Source organism: Hylobates moloch, unplaced genomic scaffold (genome assembly GCF_009828535.3).
Source record: "Hylobates moloch isolate HMO894 unplaced genomic scaffold, HMol_V3 SCAFFOLD_1, whole genome shotgun sequence".
Classification (NCBI taxonomy): domain Eukaryota; kingdom Metazoa; phylum Chordata; class Mammalia; order Primates; family Hylobatidae; genus Hylobates; species Hylobates moloch.
In genome coordinates this window covers 107,986,027-108,006,026 of record NW_026652276.1, presented here as the reverse complement: position 1 = coordinate 108,006,026, position 20,000 = coordinate 107,986,027, and the positions used below count along the sequence as shown (strand labels likewise).

Here is a 20,000-nt window from a genome sequence, read left to right as displayed (position 1 = left end):
ATTTATATTTCGTCTTCCGTGAATTGACCTCTTTGCTTTTGAAAGGAAGGATGAGTCTCCAAGGGCCAGCTAGAGAAAAGATGCTCCAGTGATAATTATCTCGGAGCCCTGGGGCGAGGAGTTGCAGGGGAGAGAATTAAAGGTCTCCTGGGGCTCTGAGGCGGCTACCAAGTGAGGTTCTTTCTACACCAGAGCAAAGCTTTCTACACAGTCAGCCTGAAATCAGTATTTGTTCTCTACCTTTGTATTTGTTCTGTTAAGAAATATTTTGGATTTTTTAGTGGGACTCTTCACATTCTACTCAAGCCAGCTCTTATAACTCTTTCAGGGCAGACAACGAGCATGCCTGTTCGGTTTGGGTTTTTTGCTCTGAAAGTCCCATTGGTTTACAGTGAAGTTGCTGTAGATCTTGCCTGAGTCTTTTATGATCCCTGCCATCCAGCCAGGAGCTGTGACTGCTCCGTAACCTTCTTAGATTTAAATCTGTTGCTTGTGTTCTCCTCATAGTGTTACAGAGCAGCAGAGGCCATCCATACTGATGTCTTAATATCATTCTCTCCTTCTTGGATTTATAGGGTAAAATAAACCCTCTGCCATAGAAGTGCTTATTGATTACTGAAGTACATAATAAAGCCTAAGAATAAAGTAAGACCAAGTAATCGGTTCTGTTCCTGGGGGATGACAATAAACTCTGGCCAAGGCAGCCTCTGAAGGTTGCCTTTTGCCTTGGAGCTAGGAGGCTCCTTTTTAGTTAGTTGTCAAAATGGTAAGCAGTGACTGATAGAAACCAGACAAAAAGAGTACAATACTGTATGGTTCCATTTATATAAAATTTTAGAAAATACCTACTAATCTATAGTGACAGAAGGCACATCAGTGATATGGTAAGGGACCCGAGAGAGGGATGGAAGCTTTGGGGAGGGATGGACGGGTTCACTGTCTTGATCGTGGTGATGGCTTCACAGGTGTGTACACATATATGAAAAGCTATCAGATTGTGCATTTTAAATACGTGCCTTTTTACCGATGTCAGTTATATCTCAATAAAGCCACAAAAAAATAGTGAACAGTATCCCATAAAGAGGCAATCCATGGCTCACTCTGTGCTAGAAAAATTTTCTCTTTTCTTAGGAAGCTATATTTTGACGAACATTTAGGGGGAATTGTGAGACTACATTTCACCTTCACTTTTAGCTAAATAGGGGTTTTAGAAGACTGAAAGATGCCACCAGAAATTAAAAAAGAAAAAGGCATAAAAAGGTAGGATAGCCCTCTTTCTTCATTCCTTTTTCATTCCTACATCTGAACCGTAAAGGTGCCTTTTAACGTAATTTTTTAGTAAAACAAAAAAAGGTATTTAGAAAATATTATTAATTATTTTCTCTCATCCCCCCCCAACCCTTCTGCCATTACATTTCCCTCACCCAGAAAAGAGATTCTACAGTGCAGAAGTAAAAACTACTCCAAAATGTTGGCAGTCTAAAAGCGGACAGGCATTTTCAACACAAAGAGATGTTTGTTTTCCTTGCATTTTAACTCTTAATTTTTGACACAGTGGGGAACTCCAGCATGGCTGCCATTTAAAATGTAACAATGCCATGCGGCTCTGATTGCCTCTGTCACAGGGCTGTTGTGACGGAAGGCCAGGAGACAAAGCAAATGAGGCCAGAGACAGTGCCTGCTGCTGAGGTGCTGGTCCATTTCTCCACCCGCATTTGAATTTGTCTTTTCTCTGGCTAACTGCTTTTCTGCCCTGATGAGGAGTCACTCGGGGAGACTGAAGCTGGAATTTGTACAACCTCTTTCAGTCCCCTTGATTTTAATCAGAAATACACAATTATTCTTTTCCTCCAAATAGAGAAACTCAATCCCCATTTTAAATTCAATTATTGTAATTGCAGCATTCAGAAAAATAGCACATTCATTTTCTAATAAGAGATTGTGGATACCAAATTACTGCATATAGTATGTCAAAACAGGAAACTTGAGACTGGCAAACCAGTGGGTGTTTTTATCTTGGCAATTTGTATTTTCTTGCAGACAATTTATAGTAATGCTACCCTTCCTTGTTTATGATATAGAAGACTAGGTTTTCAAGCCATCCTAAAATAAAGACTGTTTTTGTTGGATACAGTTTAATTGAAAATCTCTGCTATGAGTATGAGGAATTCTACAAAGGGCAAAAGTGAAGGCAGATACCCAATAAAGAGAAGAAGAAAAAGGAATCACTTTAGGATCCTATGTGACGGTAGCCTAAGATGTCTTTGGATCTTCTTGAACCATTCTCATTATCTCAAGCCATATTTATATTCCTTTAGCCAAGCTTCTCACTATCTTGCATTTGTAAAAAAAAAAAAAAAACAAAAAAAGAAATCTGGTTGGTGAGAAATTGATAATGTGGCCATTATGTCAGCAATATGAGAGCACCATTGTCCTTCCTGCTCAATTCCAGTTGCTCTAGTTGACTTGAAGTGAATAAAATGTGAAAAGAAATACAGTTTTTTATCTTGAGTTTCCTGATTTTCATAAAAGAGTAACCTTAAGATCTGATTTCTTCAAGTGCCTGCTGTTATTTTCTTAGAATTTACTGTTGCCTCAAAATTATATCCGCGTCAGCCAGGCATGGTGGCTCATGCCTGTAATCCCAGCACTTTGGGAGGCTGAGGTGGGTGGATTACCTGAGGTCAGGAGTTTGAGACCAGCCTGGCCAACCTGGTGAAACTCTGTCTATACTAAAAAACATTAGCTGGGTGTGGTGGCGCATGCCTATAGTTCCAGTTATGGGAAGCTGAGGCAGGTGAATCGCTTGAACCCAGGAGGCGGAAGTTGCACTGAGCCAAGATTGCGCCACTGTGCTCCAGCCTGGGCAACAGAGTGAGACTCTGTCTCAAGAAAAAAAAATTATACCCATCTTTTTCATAGACACAGACACCTACCACACTTTCAGATCTTTTAGTGTTCATGCCGCCAACCACTGTCTCTCTCTTGATCTCTTCACTTAGACACTTTCTATGCTACCTTCCCTCAGGTATTTTGCTACTGTAATTTATTAATTCTTTCACATATACGTATTGAGCACCTTCTAGGTACCAGCTTCAAGTGGAGCAAGATATGAGCAAACTGAGATTTTGTCAAGGAAACTAGCCAACAGTGTTGGAGGTGCTAGAAACCATCAGCTAAGGTACAGCCAGAGAAGTCAGAGCCCTGGAAAGCTTCCATATGGAAGAAGGAACAGTCATTTCCATGTGTCCTGAAAGGGTGGTGGTCTGTTGGACCCCTGAGTGCCTACTAAGTGCCAGGTACTTCAGTTATATTCTCTCAGCGAATCCTCATTTTTGCAGTTACCTCTGGGAATTTTTATCTCTGTCAAGATTACTCTCTTGGTTGATTTTGGTAAATCAGTCCTTAAATCAATCTTGAATATAAATAATCTCTGTGAGTAGGGCTATCCAAAGTATCTCCTAATTCTGACTGGTCAGAATCGCTAGACAAAGTTTAAAGTATCTAGCTTCCTACTTGCACCGGTAATCACCTGGTGTTTTTGATATCCATTCTATTTATCTGTGTATTTATTTATTTTTCCAGCTTAACTTTGAACATTTTAATAATGTCAAAGCCCATATGCACTATGCATAGCATAACTTACAAATTTAAACTCCAAATCTTATACCTATGCATTTTACTTTAGTCCCCGTATGCGGGTTACTGACTATTTGAAGAATAAGTCCAAGCTACATCCGTCCTAGGAAAAACGTTCATCAAGAACCTAAAGGAACACTTCAAAATTTCAGCTCTAAAGTGTCTTTCCTTTTTGGTTTTTATCAGTGAAATAAAACTATTAGTTACCTGGAGCATTCTTCTTGTTGCTCACTTCATTGAGAGGGAATGATGGTTTCTGGTTTTGTTTGTTTGGATGGTTGTTTCTGTTTTCGTGTAGCATAGTATTGAGTCTTTAAACACGTCCTGAGCAGAAATCCTTGCAGAATGTGACTTCCCCTCTGGCAATAAAATGGTACAAAAATTCAACCCAACATTTAAAGAATTAGTAAGTTACCCTGTTGTTGTGTGTGATATAACATATCTTTCACAGAAATAACTGGAAAAGTGAAACTATTGGTATCTTTCTGGCTGCTTTCACATACCTGAACTCATTTAATTCTCCCAAAAATCCTGTGGGGTGTGTATCATCACCATTCACTGGTTAAGAAAGGTAGACTCCAAGAATTAAGTTCCTTTCCAAACACGGCATGATTATTAAGTGGAGGGGGTTAGAATTTGAACCTACGTCAGCCTCAGACTGAATGAGCACTTCCTGTGAGCCAGGGACTGTGCTCAGTCCCTCTTAAGGGAGAGCTGTCTTCTGTGGAGCAGAAATACGGCTGACTGGCTACATCCACTGCTGCTTGTAGGCACTGCAATCTCTTTTCAGTTTCAGCTTGCCTCTGTACTTTGCCAAGCAATCAATCAGGAAAATATTTTGAAGTAGTTTCTTTGTATAGCCTGAGAGAGAGAGTGAGATGGTACATTATACTGGCTAAGAACATGAACTTTGAAGGCCATTACTGGGTTCAAGTACCATCTCTGTCATTGGAAGCCTTACTTACCTTCTCATCTCTAAAATGGAAGGGTGGTAATATAATACTTTCTTCTAGAGCTGTTGTCAGGATTCTTTGTGTTTTTTGTTTGTTTGTTTGTTTGTTTGTTTGTTTATTTGTTTTGTACAAGGTCTTTCTCTGTCACCCAGGCTAGAGCACAATAACATGATCACAGCTAACTGCAGCCTTGACCTTCTGGGCTCAAGCAATCCTCGCATGTCAGCCTCCCAGGTAGCTGGGACCACAGGCATGCATGACCATATCTGCTAATTTTAAAATTTTTTGCAGGGACAGGTGTCTCGCTATGTTGCCCAGGCTGGTCTTGAACTTCTGGGCTCAAGCGATCATCCCGCCTCAGTCTTCCAAAGTTCTGGGATTACAGGCATGAGGCATCGCGCCTGGCCTCAGGATTCTTTTTTGATGAATGCCAGCCAACAGCTGGCATTTCTAGAGGGAAACATGCTCTGTCATTGTTCCTGTGGAGGAACCCTGCAAGATGTGAAATGCACTTCAACAACCAGGCTTTTCCAAAATAGAGAGCTCAGGGCTGCCCTGCCGTCATGGACACCCCATCTCTCCTTTAGCTTGAGATGGACATTGACCCTTTGGCTGGGAATTGAATCATGTAGGTGATACTTAGCATGGAAAGCCGTAGCTACATTCAGTGTCTCACAACCTTTGCGGTGGAAGGAAGAATGGTTGCAGCAGCTTCATTACCTGGGGAAAAAGAACTTGGAATTCCAAGCACTTTAAGAGAGAAGCTTTTACTTTGAGTGTTGGAGAAAATAGAGCAATTACCTATTGAAGACAAAGTGGATGAAAAAACACCTCTGTTCATGATACCCTGATCATGTAATCTGTTCATATTCATTCTGCCTTCCTGAAGGTGATTCAACCCAGACTGGCTGTTCCTGCTGGCTGTGCCTTTCCTTCCCCAGGATACATAGGGCACACAGTGATCACCTGAGATTCCCAGCTAAACTCAGGCATTTTCTACTCCAAGAGGAGATTCCTCAAAGGGCTAGAGCACCACAGGCAGTATCAGATAATGTGGAATGAGTGGAAGGAGGGAGGGAGGAGGAACCATAAATCATCAAATTGTTGTTGAGCATCTTTGAGGGTCCTCAAGAATACAGTAGACCCTGTGATGATTCCAGGGACAACCAGCCTGCACTTTCTGAGGAGTTCACTGCTTGCCTGGGGAGCAAGACTTGTATATGTTAAATCAGAAGAATTTATGCAAAACGTATGTGAAATCAGTGAAGAATTCTATTCTATCTAGACTAGAGCCAGGGAGATTTCCAACACCTGACTCATGTATGCTTTTTTAAAAAAAAAATTCAGTCTTACTGAAGATGAATGGATGGATGGATGGATGGTTTTTAACATCTGTTGATTGCTTCCTATGTATCAGGCACTGTTCTAGACATTTTTATGTTTATTACATATGTACTTATACAAATTATATATTTATTAACTCAATTAATGTTCTTAGCAACACTATGAGGTACATACTGTCAATAGCCCCATTTAATAGATGAGGAAACTGAAGCACAGAGACGCTAAGTTCCTTGCTAGAGGTTTCACAGATGATGTACAGTACAGGCAGGCTTTGCACCCAGGCAATCTGTCTCCATAGTTATATATGAAGGAGAATGATGTGGTCTTTTCAAGAGCTGTTAGCATCTTGGTTCACATTGAAAGCTACCAGGCTTTGTTATCTGTTCCTCTGGCTTTGGCTTCCTGAGTCTTAAGCACCCTCCTGTTTTCTAGAACATAGACCAGCTTGAACCAACCCTCTGTGATTCCGCCCCACCTCTCCCCTGGCCCCACCAGGCCTCTCATTTGTAGTTTCTCTTACCGAGCACATTTCTAAACGAGGACGGTTGCTCCGCTTTAAGGACATACAAATGGCTTGCCCTCACCTGTCAAGCATGATCCTTGTATTTTACCAGGCCCATTATGAACGCAATCTTTCTGTCGAAAATTTGCATACCTCCTTTCTTGAAAAGTAATGACAGCAATTTCTTTCCCTCCGCTCACTTTCTGAGTGTCTCATTTAACGGCACCTGTGAAACCGACAGGCACAGAGATGAGAAGTGAAAGAGAGCAGTTGATTAAATCATCATCAAGTCGGGCCTCAGAAAGTCAATTCTGCTTGCCGTCTGCAATGATATCCTTTTATCTTAAAGTAATGAGCTATGGCACTTTTGCATCGGGTAATGCGATAAGTTCTATTAGCATGTTCCATTTGCCTCACAAGCAAGGGCAAGTCATTTTAGCTAGCTCATATCACTGCAATCAAAGCAATTGGCTTCCCAGGCAGAGAAGAAAGGGAAAAGGCTCAGGGTGATTTCTATGGATCACAACACAGCGGAAAAAATAGACTCTTGTATTATTTTAACCCATAACATACTTTTCCTTTTTACTCATCAGCAAATGTGGGTTTTATTAGCTTACACAGGACTCCAAAAAGAACCCAGCATCAGTTGAAGCAAACCTGGGGGTGGGGGCTCAGGCCACACCCAAAGCACCGAGAAACTATATATGGGAAGGGAAAATTGCCCCATTACAGAGGGGTCACAAATAGAATTCTGCCAAAGCACACAGGCAAAGATGTCTTCCTGATAGTAACACTGTGGTCTCATAATAAACTCTTGCTTCACACCATCTTCAAAGTCATTTGTAATAGGTCCCCAGGCAAGTACGGATTAATGCTATTGATGACTTAGAATCAGTAAATCAATGACAGAGAAGCAAAGGATCTGTTGCTTAAGCTTAAAAGAGATGATTTACAAATCACCGGGCCCCAGACTGTCAGTTTTACCTTTGGACAAGAGACTTATTTTTCTGAGTTTGGCAACCACTGAGGTTGTGGACTCTGGGTTTTAAGTAAATTTCATCTTTGGGGTTTATGTATATTTATACTTGGCAAAATGTGACTTCCTTTCTTAGGGGAAAACAAGCTGAACTCCCCAAAGATTTGTGAAATATTCACTTCCAGCCCCACTTCCATTAACTCAACAATACTTTAATGATCTGTGGAAATTTACAGTATACAGATTGTTTTATGAAATACACTTGGATTTCAAAGTGACAAAAAGGAAAAAAATATATTAGAATTTAATTTGTGAGCTTTAAAACTTCAAGTTTGGACAACCTGATTTCTGTCAATATATTTGCACTTCTGATGGGTGGTAGAATGAACCTAGCACATAGTAGTTACCTGAACCTTGTTGGTTGAATGAAAGTGTGTGATTATCTGAGACACTGGAGGGGGAATAAGAAGTGTTCCATTAGTCCCCTCAGATCACATTGGTTATTTGAGCTCTGGCCAGTTCAAACTGAGAACTTGCAAAAATGTCAGATTCTGAGAACTCCCCATTCAGGAATGCTAGATTATCAGTACCAAATTCCAGAGGCTTCTGAGAGTTGATTCTCTCTTGTAGCTCCTGAACAATTGAAGATTGGTGGACCTCATATGATTTTCAAATGGGCTCATTAGGTGATTAACAAAAGCTTTATTCTTGTAAACTGTTGTTTGGAACATGAATCTTTTAATTAGGCTTTCATTTTATCTGAGCAATTTTATTTGATCAGGCATAGTTACTGTTAAGATAGAGGGGAGGAGTCAATGGCATTATTTTACAGTCAGTAAGAATATGATCTCAGTGAGAACATTTTCAGGTTTAAAAACATAAAAATTTCTAGGGCCCTAGTAGCTTTAAATTTCACTTAGTCCAAAACCAATATGAGAGCAATGTAAACAGTGTGAAATTAGGGCTTTGTGGATTGATGAAAAACAGACAACATCAGAGCTGTCATATGTGGCACAAAATGGCAGCTCATTTTTACATGAGGAAAGGACTGGGCAGCTGGGCAGGGGATGGTGAACGTGTTTTTAGTCACCATGCTGCTATCTTACTTCTTTAAATAAGAAAATAAGTGTCATGTTTTCTGCAGGTGGCTTCTTCTGAAATTGCTTTTAGGTGAGGGATGTCTTTAAGGTCTTAGATAAACTGCCTGCCCCAAAGGGGAATCGATTTGTTTTGTCACTGGCAAAGTTAAATTATACTTGATGTTAGATATTGTAGTTTACAAGTTGGGGTTCTCCCTCATTTTCCTCTCATTTCCTTTAGGCAGAAACAAGAATAAAATAACTTTGTTCAGCAGTGGTATTCAGCCCTGACATCTTTGGTGGCAATGATAAATGGATTTGAGATACGAAATAACTGTTCCAGCAAGGTCCATTGAGCAGAATAGAGAGCAATGCCCTCCTCAATGTCATTGTATGTGATATATTCAATGATTGCCACTCTCTGCTTAAGAATGCATTCCATCACAAGGTACCTAGAATTCCATCTTGTTGCTACATTCTGAATGAGACAGAGAGATGTCACAGACCTTGACTCATTTCAATTTGGACCAGAGTCTTAAAACACAGATACTGAGATTCCCAAATGAAAATGAAAAATACTTGCTTTTGAAGAAGTATAATAAAGTCATAATCACATCTTTTCTGAGCCTTTTAATGGAAGATATTTTCTTCTGGGCCCCAACTCTAGGCTCTGCTAACAATTTTAACCTCCCTCAGTATGTTCACACATACATCTCTTTGTGTTAAGCAGTCATATTAGTGTTTCCTGTACTTTCTCTTTGGAATCACCTGCCCTTTAAATCATATTTTGCTTATGCTGCATGGAATCAACCACAGTTTGAACAATACTCAAGAAGAATGAGATTGACTTGTCAGTATAAGTGAGCACCTATTGTGTCCCAAGGCCTAGAGGTACAAAGATAAGCAAGGCACTGTCCTTACCTACGTGGAGCTCATTCTCTGGCAGGAAAGACTGTTGTGGCAAACAACTGCAGTACAGTTTTGTAAGGGATGGAGATAGAAGAAATTAAGTCTTTCTGGAAAAGTATTGGAAGATTCAAAAAAGGAACTGTGTTTTGAAGGTGAATGTCAGGCTTTTGGGTAGAAACTTGGAGGAACAGAATTCCCAGTAGAGGGACTTGTTAAGTGCAGATGCCTGGTGGTATGACTGAGCGTGAGTGGGCGTGGTTGAAGCAAGGTATGTTAGGATAGTGCCACACAACGTGAGGATGCCAACCAGGGCCTGGCCACAAGCTGTTTGCAACCAACCTGCTGTGAGATTAGTATGGAGAGTCAAGAGTAAGCATTGGGAAACTTTTAGAGTAACTCAGTAGCATAATTTTGTGTTTCATAAATCTAATAATTTTTTACAATGTATTATATATATATTTGTTTTTATTTTTCATTTTTCAAGAATTTGACTTTTTATTATATTTTACAAAAGTAATTGTCGTAACATATTAGAAATTAAAGAAAGCAAAACAAAAACAAATGGCTCTTCACCACAGAAAGCTTAAGAAGCATTGTGTTGAGACAGTGGTTGGGATTTGGGAGTTGAGGGGGATTAGAAACAGAATGTGAAGGGTCTTCATAGGCTTTGTGAAGCATCTGCATCAAATAGAAATTTAGGAGATCCACTCTGGTCAATAAGGACTTGGATTAGAAAAGGAAGAGAGCATAGACCTTGGAAAGCAGTCATTATCCTCTTGTAATGACAAAATAAAACCCTGAACTAACACAGTAGCCATGGCCACAGGGATGGAGAGTTAGAAAGCAGAATCAGTAACATGGGGTGAGAGAGGAAGATAAGTCCACTCAAGGATGGGGTCAAGGATAAGGCTCTTCACTTACGCAGTTGAGTGATTGCTTGGTGATGCTATTACCAAGGGCAACATGGGAGAGGGGCAGTTTCAGGTGAGCAAAGATGTTGAGTCCAGATTTAGATAGATACTTGAGTCTGAGGTATTCACCGCACTTCAACCGGGGGCACGTACCAAACAGAAGCTTCATAATACTTAACATTTATCATCTGCACATACTTGGTACCATGCACTAAGTTGTTTACATGTACTAACTCATTCTCCTCTTCTAGCCATATTTTACAGAGAAGTAAACTAAGGCCCAGAGAGTTTAAATAACTTATCCAAAGTTACACAGCTGGCAAATGTGGGCATAGAGATTTTTGAGTTTCAGCATATACATGGTAGAAAGGACCAAGGGAATCTTTAAGGACTCCCTTGAAAGTCACATAGAAACAATAGAACTCCAGATGCAACTCTGGGGAGACAGTGACATTAAAGAATATGCAGAAAAGGAAGGGCCTTGAAAAGACAGTCACAAACAGTAATATTGGTGAATGGGTGCAAAGGGAAAAATTCTAGGATGTGCAGTTGAAACAATCTAAATAACCAGCACTGGGGAATTTTTAAATTAGATTATGTTACAATCCACACAGCAGATTGCAGTGTCGCCATTTTTTAAAGTGATGTTACAGCATAAATTTTACTGATTAAACTAAAATATTTGACATCTTATGTGGAAATCAAAGCAGGTTCCAAAATGGTAGGAATTCATTTTTATTTCTTAAAATGTATGTTTGAAAGATGAGGGGAATTATATCCTTAAGACTGGAAAGACTTACACAAATGTATTAACAGTGTTTACCTAAGGATTGTAGATTTATGGGTAATTTTTAAAATGTATCCAGTAAATATGTTTTTTGTCTGTTTGTTTGTTTGTTTGTTTTTGAGACGGAGTCGCGCTCTGTTGCCCAGGGTGGAGTGATCTCAGCTCACTACAACCTCCGTCTCCCTGGCTCAAGCGATTCTCCTGAATCAGCCTCCTGAGTATCTGGGATTACAGGCGCGTGCCACCATGCCCGGCTAATTTTTGTATTTTTAGTAGAGATGGCATTTCACCATGTTGGTCAGGCTGGTCTCGAACTCCTGACCTCGTGATCCACCCGCCTCAGCCTCCCAAAGTGCTGGGATTACAGGCATGAGCCCCCTCACCTGGCTGTAAATCTGTATTTTCAAAAGGAGAAAGATTGGGTGGGTTGGTTCGTTGTTTAAGGGGTAAGACTTGTCTGGGAAAGGAAGACCATGCCTCCAGCAGTTCACTTTTAATTCATGAAACCAGGGGAAGAGATGGTGAAGATGGAAGTTGAGCAGTCTCAGTATTGGGATGGCTGGAAGGACTCAGGTTTAGGAACTAGTCCCTTTCTAACTGTGCATTTTTGAGGCCTGTGGCCAGGCGTGCACACCTCCTCTTTCTCTCCTTTTGTCTGTGATGGTTCGGGTCATGTCTTTGTCTGAAGGCCGGGTGACCACGAATTCTTACCTGTCATTGCTGTAAGGCCTAGTTGTTTCTTTTTGTCTCTTTTCATTTCTTGCTTTTAAGATGGAGGAAATATTTTTAGCTTTTCACAGCGGGCTTTGAAATCTTGTCATGGAGAGTACTTCGTCACCTCAAGCTGGTAGTTAGTGTGCAACCTGTTTGCTAATAAACCAAAGCAGGACCCCGATGTCAAAATGCTTAAAATGGTCAAATCTGCTGGGACCCCGTCTCTGCATCTGACATGCCTTTTCCATTTCCCAGCCTCATGCAGAACATAAACCTGCATCAGGAGGTGGCTCAATGTGAACTCTTATAAATTGGAGTGGGTATCTAGGGATTGAGGAGCAGACACTTCTTCTTTTAACCTTTGAAGACCAAGAATCATTTGGCCAAAAAAATCCACAGTGTATTGAACTTAGGGTGTGAAAACTGTACAGCGTATTAAATGTGAATTTGAGACCATGAATTCTACCCACACTGACTCTATAAAACAGCCTCCCTTTTTCATAAAGCAGGCCCATAAACCGCTGCCAGTGAAGCAGAAAGACTCCTTAGGACTGTGGCTCGCTTTCCGTCTGGGGTTGTCAACAAACCCCCTTTATGAGTGGAATAGACCTCTTGTATGTGTCGAGCTTCTGGCTTTTTACAGAGTGTGTTAGGAGCCAGGCAAGGCAAACGTTAGGCACTGTTTGCTGAGTGCATTTATTGCCTTTGCATAATTTATGAGCTGGAGGGGTTGACCATCATTCGTCTCTGCCAGGGGCTGGCACTCGAGGCTCCAGAGAGTGGAGCTGTAAATTGGATGGTGCGCTCCTGCTGAGCTCACGGCAAAGTCCTCGGGTCAGTATGGGAATTTAATACCAGAAATGGAACTGTTTTCTCAGCACACCATGTGGACCCCAGTGCAGCAGAGACTGTTTTGGCAGACTCCACGACTGGCCTTGTGGAGGAGCTGTCACTCACCCGGCATGTTGTGTGGGGAGCCTGAGCATTTTTAATCGGCTTGGCATCCGTGCTGCTTCCATAATGGATACCAGTAGGTCTCAGTTCTTCACCATATGCTTAACTCTGGAGACAAGGTGCTTCTGGGTATATCAGTAATTACTTGGTGCAGAATTAAGTGGACCTTGAAATTAGAACTGGACTGCGGGAAAGCAAGAAGCTTAACACTTTGATAGAAATAACCATTCCCAGGGACATACTGCCGTTAGGATAGGGGGCACAGTGGTGGTTCTTTCCCAGCTACCCCACCCCGCGTCCTCCCTGCACACCAGATCCTTGGGGAGGTGGGCAAATGCGCTGCCACAGCCTTCAGCTGTCATTGATTACCTCACAAGGAGCGCTGTGAACATCTGGGAACATGAGCCTGCCTGGCAAAATAGTCTTCCGCCTTCCACACCCCTCCTGAATTGAGCGTTGTCACTCTTGAAAATGTGCCCGGATCTTAGGAGCCTCACAGAGGGCTTAATTAAAGGCAATGGAGAGATCACACAATCAGGACACTATTGTTCCTCATCCACCTGCGGTTCTAGGCCTTCAAAGTCTTTATCTCATCCAATTTCTCAACTCATTTGACTTATTATAATAAATAAACCACTCATCAGGTCAAAGAATGTAAATGTAGACAATCTGAGGTTGGAAGCTGGATTGGAAATGATGCACTGTACTTGGTTAAATCACTGTCACTGAATATCTGACTACCCTGTGGCACTGAGGAGCCAATGGGAGAAGTAGAAAATGTTCTAATCCTCCAGTCTATGAGACTGTGATATAAGTTCCTAAATGCTTTTAGTACAGAGTGCTTAGTCTGAAAAGAATAAGTAGTCCCCAGGTTGTCTCATAATAGCAAGAAGTCCATTTAGATGGGTGTTCTGTTACTTCTCATTAAAAGCTCTCTAATAGGAGCTTAAACAATAAGGTAACTTAGTGTTTTCTGAATAAAAGTCCTGAGGCAGGCTGCCCTGAGATGGGTTCAGTGGTCCAATTCCGTCAGGCTTTTTTTCCCTTGGTCCCACTCTGTTGTTTTTGTACTGAGTCTTTTTGCCTCATTTTTGCAAGATGGCTGCTACGTATCTGGACATCACATTTTTATACACTCACGTTCAAAGGCCTAAGGCAGGTGGTTCCTTCTTTTCTTTGTTTACTGGGGAGACAAAATTGTTTCTAGAGCCCTCAGCAGATTTCAGAATCTCATTGGCCAAATATGGGCCTTCAAATGAACGACTACAATGCCCAGAGGTTTACCTCTTTTCCCACCTTTAGCTGCAAGAAAAATTGAGAAAGAAAATACCTGGCATTTTTAACCTCAAAGTGTCAGGAGAAGGTACAGACTAGGCAGAAGGGAGTTGTAAATGGCTGTGGGGATCTAGCCAGCAGTGGCTGCCCTATGAGCAAATTTATTTCCTGTTTCTGTTCAAAGCTATACCAACTCCCATGTGCAGGTGGCCACACTAAAAAACCTTGGCATCATCCTAGACGCGTCCCTGTTACTTGCTTCCCATATCCATGTGTTATCAAATCCTGTTGGTTCTACCTTCAGAATTGATCTGCCATCTGCTTCTCCCTTCCTAAACCATGGCACCACCCTGGGTTAGACAGTGGAATGGCTGCCAAACCGCTCTCCCTGTGACCTGTTTTTTCCCCACTGTGCACTCTCTCCACGTTCCCACAGAAAGTCATCCTCATGGAAGCAGCTCTGATCATGCCACACCCCTGCTAGTGTTTGTATCCCAGCTTCATATCTTACTGCTAAACGGAAGGCTCCTTCAGAGCCAGGCCTGTATCTCAGGTGAATTTCAGTCTAGTTTAGCAGTTCCTTATCAAGGGCTGTTGACTGAATGAATGGATATATTTACCTGCTGAGCTTTACTCTAACAAAACACATCCCCCAGCTTTTCATTGAGTATTGAATTAACAAAACACTTCATTTTTTTTAAGTTGTGTTCTTTTTTCCTTTGTTTATCATGAGGAACCCAAAGATTGGGGTTAATTATTAATTATCACTCTCTGCTTATCCCAAACCAAACTCAATGGTTGGATTTTGGAATTTGTTTGATATGGTCTGAGTCTGTGGCCCTAAAACATACTTGTTTGCCCATATTTTTTATTTACTACCCTGACCTCTTGTCTTTGGCGTACTTTTTATAGAGAATGTTCCTTCTATTCTCTGGGCTTCTAAACTGGAAAAGGCAGCCATCACAAGTGGTGAGCCTTGGCCATTATGTTCTGTTTCCTTCAAAGTTCAAATGAGCGACTACAATGCCCAGAGGTTTACCTCTTTTCCTGTAGAAAAGCACCGGGAGAGATACAGCCATTCACATTAGCTGAAGATAGAATGTCTTCGTTAAGAAATTGATTTTGCTCTGAATTTCACTGAACAGTCTTGATTCACCTTAATCCTGTGGCTGACTCCTAGAGGGGCAGCGCCTCTACCCTGCAGTGGAGGGAGGGAAGTGCTCACTTGTGTGATTGAGCACCTTGCTGGACTGACCTGAGGAAGAGCCACAGAGTACAGGCATCAGATGAAAGCAACAAAACAACTTTTTTGCATCTGGATAGCATTTTGTTTCAGATGCTGTTTACTAGCACTTGAGCTGGAGAAACTCTTTCTTTCCAGGAAGACAACATTTTGTATTTCCTTTACTTATCTTGCACTTTTTTTGTATGGGGGTTGGGGGAGGAGGCATCAAAAGCAAAAACATACTCAGTTCTTGCACTAACCCTTACTCTCTTGTCTTCATTTTCAGTGTGACAGTGACAGTGACCAGGAAGAGAAGGTAAGACCCCCCCTCCCCCATTGTGGGCACAGCACATAACACACTGTGAACATCGGAGTTCTCCCACACACAGCTGCAGGGTGGGCTGCCAGCTTCATGTTGACTGGACCTTTTCTCTTTAGGAAAGATGGGCATTATTCACACAGTGACATTTCCTATGCTATGACACGTTTAATTTGTCAGATCTACCTTTTTTTTTTTAAACAAGACCTTTAATATTGCATGTATGTGACACTGAGTTTTTACTTTATGGAAGATGACTCATAGACCCAAAAACATTTTAAAAGACAAAATTATTTATTTTAATAACCATCTGATTTTTTAAAATCTGTGATGAGAACATTAAACTTGCTAGTATGTGTTTATAATGTCATTTATGCATTTATTTTACTGACCCATATGCTTTTTTTGTACCTATTGGCCTTCTTGATAGAAATGTTAATGGTATGTGTCTAGGAATCTCATCATGGGGTATGGGTGGGCAAGGGAGGTCAGATGGGAACTGCCCTCTTCCCATCTGGGCGGACGGCCAGGTAGGAGGACAGTTCTTCCAGCAGGTACATGCTCTGTTTCGAGGCTCATGGGTACCAGCCTCTGTGTGTCCAGATCAACATGGATCAAGAAAAGGAACTCAGTTTCTGAGGTTCCAGAAGATTGGATCACAACCTGGTAAAGTGAGCTTTCTGCTGCCTGAAGCAAAGGGATTATTTGTCTGTTTGGTCTTTCTTTCTAGCCGTCCCAATCCCCAACTGAATTTCCTTCCATTTTTACTGCTGCTTTGTGTTATTTTGAAAAGAGTTACCTGAATATCATGGTTTCTGTATTGCTTGGCATCAAAAGGATGGACTCGTACTCCCTTCCCCCGTTTCTGGATCTGTCCTACATGCTTGCGGATTTTATTCAGAATGCTGCGGTTAGTATTTAGTGGGATATTTCCAACAAACCCAGAATTTTTCTCTTCTCTGCTGCCAGCCTCCAAGAGAGATCTAAAGGCTCTTGTTCTGTACTGTCGTTAATTTGAATTCAGCATATGTAGCCTGTTATAAAATGCGAGACATCATCATTTGAGCAGGTCAAGCATATTCAGATGAAGACAAATGGTGCTTATTTGATGTCCTTAAAATCAGGAAATGAAAAAAGTGCTCTCTGGAGAAATCATGTTCTGCCTGACTTGGTTGATAGACCAATGCATGTCCCCCAGATAAGAACAGGCTCTCGCCTTGAGGTTTTTATCTCTGAAGGACGGCCAGGACTGTCAGCTTGCTGACATGTGCATTATCCATGTCATTTTAAACAAAGTGACCTATGGAAGGGTGCGCTGTGCTGTGACATGGTAATGGGCTGTTGGATGACAGCGAAAGTACACACTGGAAAGGGGGCTGTGGATTATTCTTTTGTTTAACTGACAAGTAGGAGCTTCCTTTCTCCAGCCCCCAGGAGTCTTAGCTCCTTGGAAGTAGGACCCCTGGTATCTCAGGCAGCCAGTGTGTAGTGGGTGCCAGGGACATGTGCACAGCAGTAATGGTTCAGTGTTCAAGACACGGTCACTGGCCCGCCGAACCCCCGAGGCCACATTCCCACATGGTGGGCATCACTAGTACCCAGGGAGGGACTGGTACCTTCTGGCTACTCCAGATCTATCAGCAGTGGTTGATCTCACTTTCTAAGTCTCTGCCACTTTTCCAGAAGGATAAATATTATTCAGGGTTGTACAACCAAGCTGACATTCTTTCCTTAAAAGAAAATGTGGGGCTGGGCACAGTGGCTCACACCTATGATCCCAGCACTTTGGGAGGCCGAGGCGGGTGGATCACGAGGTCAGGAGATCGAGACCATCCTGACTAACATGGTGAAACCCCATCTCAACTAAAAATACAAAAAATTAGCCGGGCATGGTGGCGGGCGCCTGTAGTCCCAGCTACTCGGGAGGCTGAGGCAGGAGAATTGCTTGAACCTGGGAGGCAGAGGTTGCAGTGAGCAGAGATTGTGCCACTGCACTCCAGCCTGGGTGACAAAGTGAGACTCCATCTCAAAAAAAAAAAAAAAGGAAATGTGAATTCCAAAACCATCACCAGTCTTCAGCAGTGGTAGAAGGTGGTAAGGATGCCCAGTTTTGTATTCCTTGTAAATGTCTTCATCAGTGGCCTCAACCTTGACACCCAAATCACCTGGGGAGCTGCTACAAGTTCCAGTGCCTGGGCCTCATCCCAGGTCAATGACCTTGGAGCCTTTGGGGCTGTCTTGAACCATGGGTCTTGATGATCACCTAACTCTGGTAATATCTAGGAATAATCTGCCTCTGGTTGTCAGAGGGATCTGGGAGCCAATACTGAGAGCACCCCACCAGCTCCTTTCCCGTCACCTGAAAATTCCTGAGTAGTTATTGCCTGGATTTCCATCTCCAAGTGCAAGAATCAAAGTGTCGGAATAATGAGTATTGGGAAGGTAGTTCCCAGCCACCACTCCGAGCTTGAGTAGATTTCAGGGTAATAAAGCGGATCCATAGTTGTTAACAGGCGAGTCCAAGAGTGGCAATGGCAGGAAGGGAAGGGGTATTGGGAGTGTTCCTCAGATCCATGGTGCACCTCCTGCCCCGCACCCCCAGTCATTCTTCCTTTCTACTGTGGTGATCCTGCAGGTCTTAAGTGGGAGCCGCACCATAACCAGTGTTCACATCATCTGTCTCTGTTCTGCCCCATGCCATTTCTGCAGAGGGCTCCCAACAGGAGCCATTGAGACTCTAATTGCCCTCGCACCTGCTTGGCCCTGTTGCAGTTAGGACTCTCAGGCTTCCCCTTTTGGACTGAGATTGTCTGGTGTTTATCGTCAACTTTAACACCATCCTCCAAGACTTCTGCTCTGTCGGAGCCTGGGCCCCTGTCAGCCTCCTCCGTGAAGAAACCTCTTGCCTGTGCCCCCCTCGAAGCCCCAGAGCTAACCAGGGCTGCTTTCATGTGTTGCTTGGAGGATTCACATTCGAATCTGAATTGCTAATGGTGGAAAAGATGCCACTCAGTGTCCTGGGATCCCTTCAGCAAGCCCCGCCAGGGATGCTATTGGAGGCAAAAGTGAGACTTATCGGAGACCCACTGGGATTTCTCTCCAGAAGACCTGCCGTTCTCTTACTCCATAGGGATCTGCAGAACCGGCAGGCTAAAATTAGGGTACTGTGTTTCACACAGCTGACTGAATTAAGATAAACTCTGCTTTCCTCTGATATGAAGCTGTAATTTATAAAATGATACCCTTACTAATTAATGTGGAAGTGACTCCGAAAGGGGCTAAAAAAGCAGAGTTTTCCCTAAATGCAGGAGACACACTTGTACACAAAAAGGCTTTGATGAGACACTGAGCAAAGTATCTCCCTTATCCTCCCCTCCCAGCCACGTGAATACATTCCACATTAATGTCAGATAACCGTGAGGACATTCATGAAGAGTAGAAATTGGGCTGAGTGCGGTGGCTGATGCCTGTAATCCCAACACTTTGGGAGGCCAAGGCAGGGAGATGACAAGGTCAGGGGTTGGAGACCAGCCTGGCCAACATAGTGAAACCCCATCTCTACTAAAAATACAAAAAATTAGCCAGGCATGGTGGCACACGCCTGTAGTCGCAGCGACTTGGTGAGACAGGAGAATTGCTTGAACCTGGGAGGTGGAAGTTGCAGTGAGCCGAGATCGCACCATTGCACTCCAGCCTGGACGACAGGGTGAGACTCCATCTCAAAAAAAAAAAAAGGTAGAAATTGGGTGGGGAATTACAGAAGGCTGTGAACACTGCATCTTAGATGTGGGATTGTTGTTCATTGCAGTGAGAGCTAAGAAAAGAGTCAGCACTTGGCACCCTTAATCACCCAGATTAAGCAATTATTCTGATCCCCCATTCGAAATGAATTGGTATCATGAGAACAAAGAGGCAACATGCATATCGCCAAATATTTGGCCTATATTTTATTGCTTCCTTTCTTTCTCCACTACTGGCAGCAGCCCATTATGCTAAGAAATATCCCCTATTTGGTTATGAAGTTAATGTGGAGATTAAAAGTCATTCCCTCTTCTACCCACACCCTTTTTCTTGTGTATAGCATGTGACTGAGCTGATTTGAAGGCGTATAGCCCAGTGGCCAAGCACTTGGGCCTCAATGTGATGGCTGACGCATGTTTCTGACTCTGTCCCTTTCTATTTTGTTGTGGACAAGCCTCGGCTTTCTCAGCTGTCAAATGGGGGTGACAACAGCTCTACATATAGTCCTATAGCAATTAAATGAAAGCATTTAGGGCCAGGCATGGTGGCTTATGGCAGTAATCCCAGCACTTAGGGAGGCCAAGGCAGGACAAAGTGGGCTCTTGTCTTTGAGCCCTAGAGTTTGAGACCAGCCTGGGCAACATAGCGAGACCTTGTCTCTAAAAAAAAAAA

At 42.5% G+C, this 20,000-nt stretch overlaps 1 protein-coding gene across 2 annotated transcripts in view; it reads left to right on the top strand.

Moving 5' to 3' along the window:
• The window catches only part of AUTS2 (activator of transcription and developmental regulator AUTS2), a 1,229,496-nt gene that overhangs the window by 846,981 nt on the left and 362,515 nt on the right, over window positions 1-20,000 (top strand). For both annotated transcript variants that reach the window (XM_032757630.2, XM_032757612.2), the window contains exon 5: window positions 15,555-15,584. In XM_032757630.2, coding sequence (XP_032613521.1) covers window positions 15,555-15,584 — 30 coding nt within the window. The remainder of the gene's footprint in view (window positions 1-15,554; window positions 15,585-20,000) is intronic.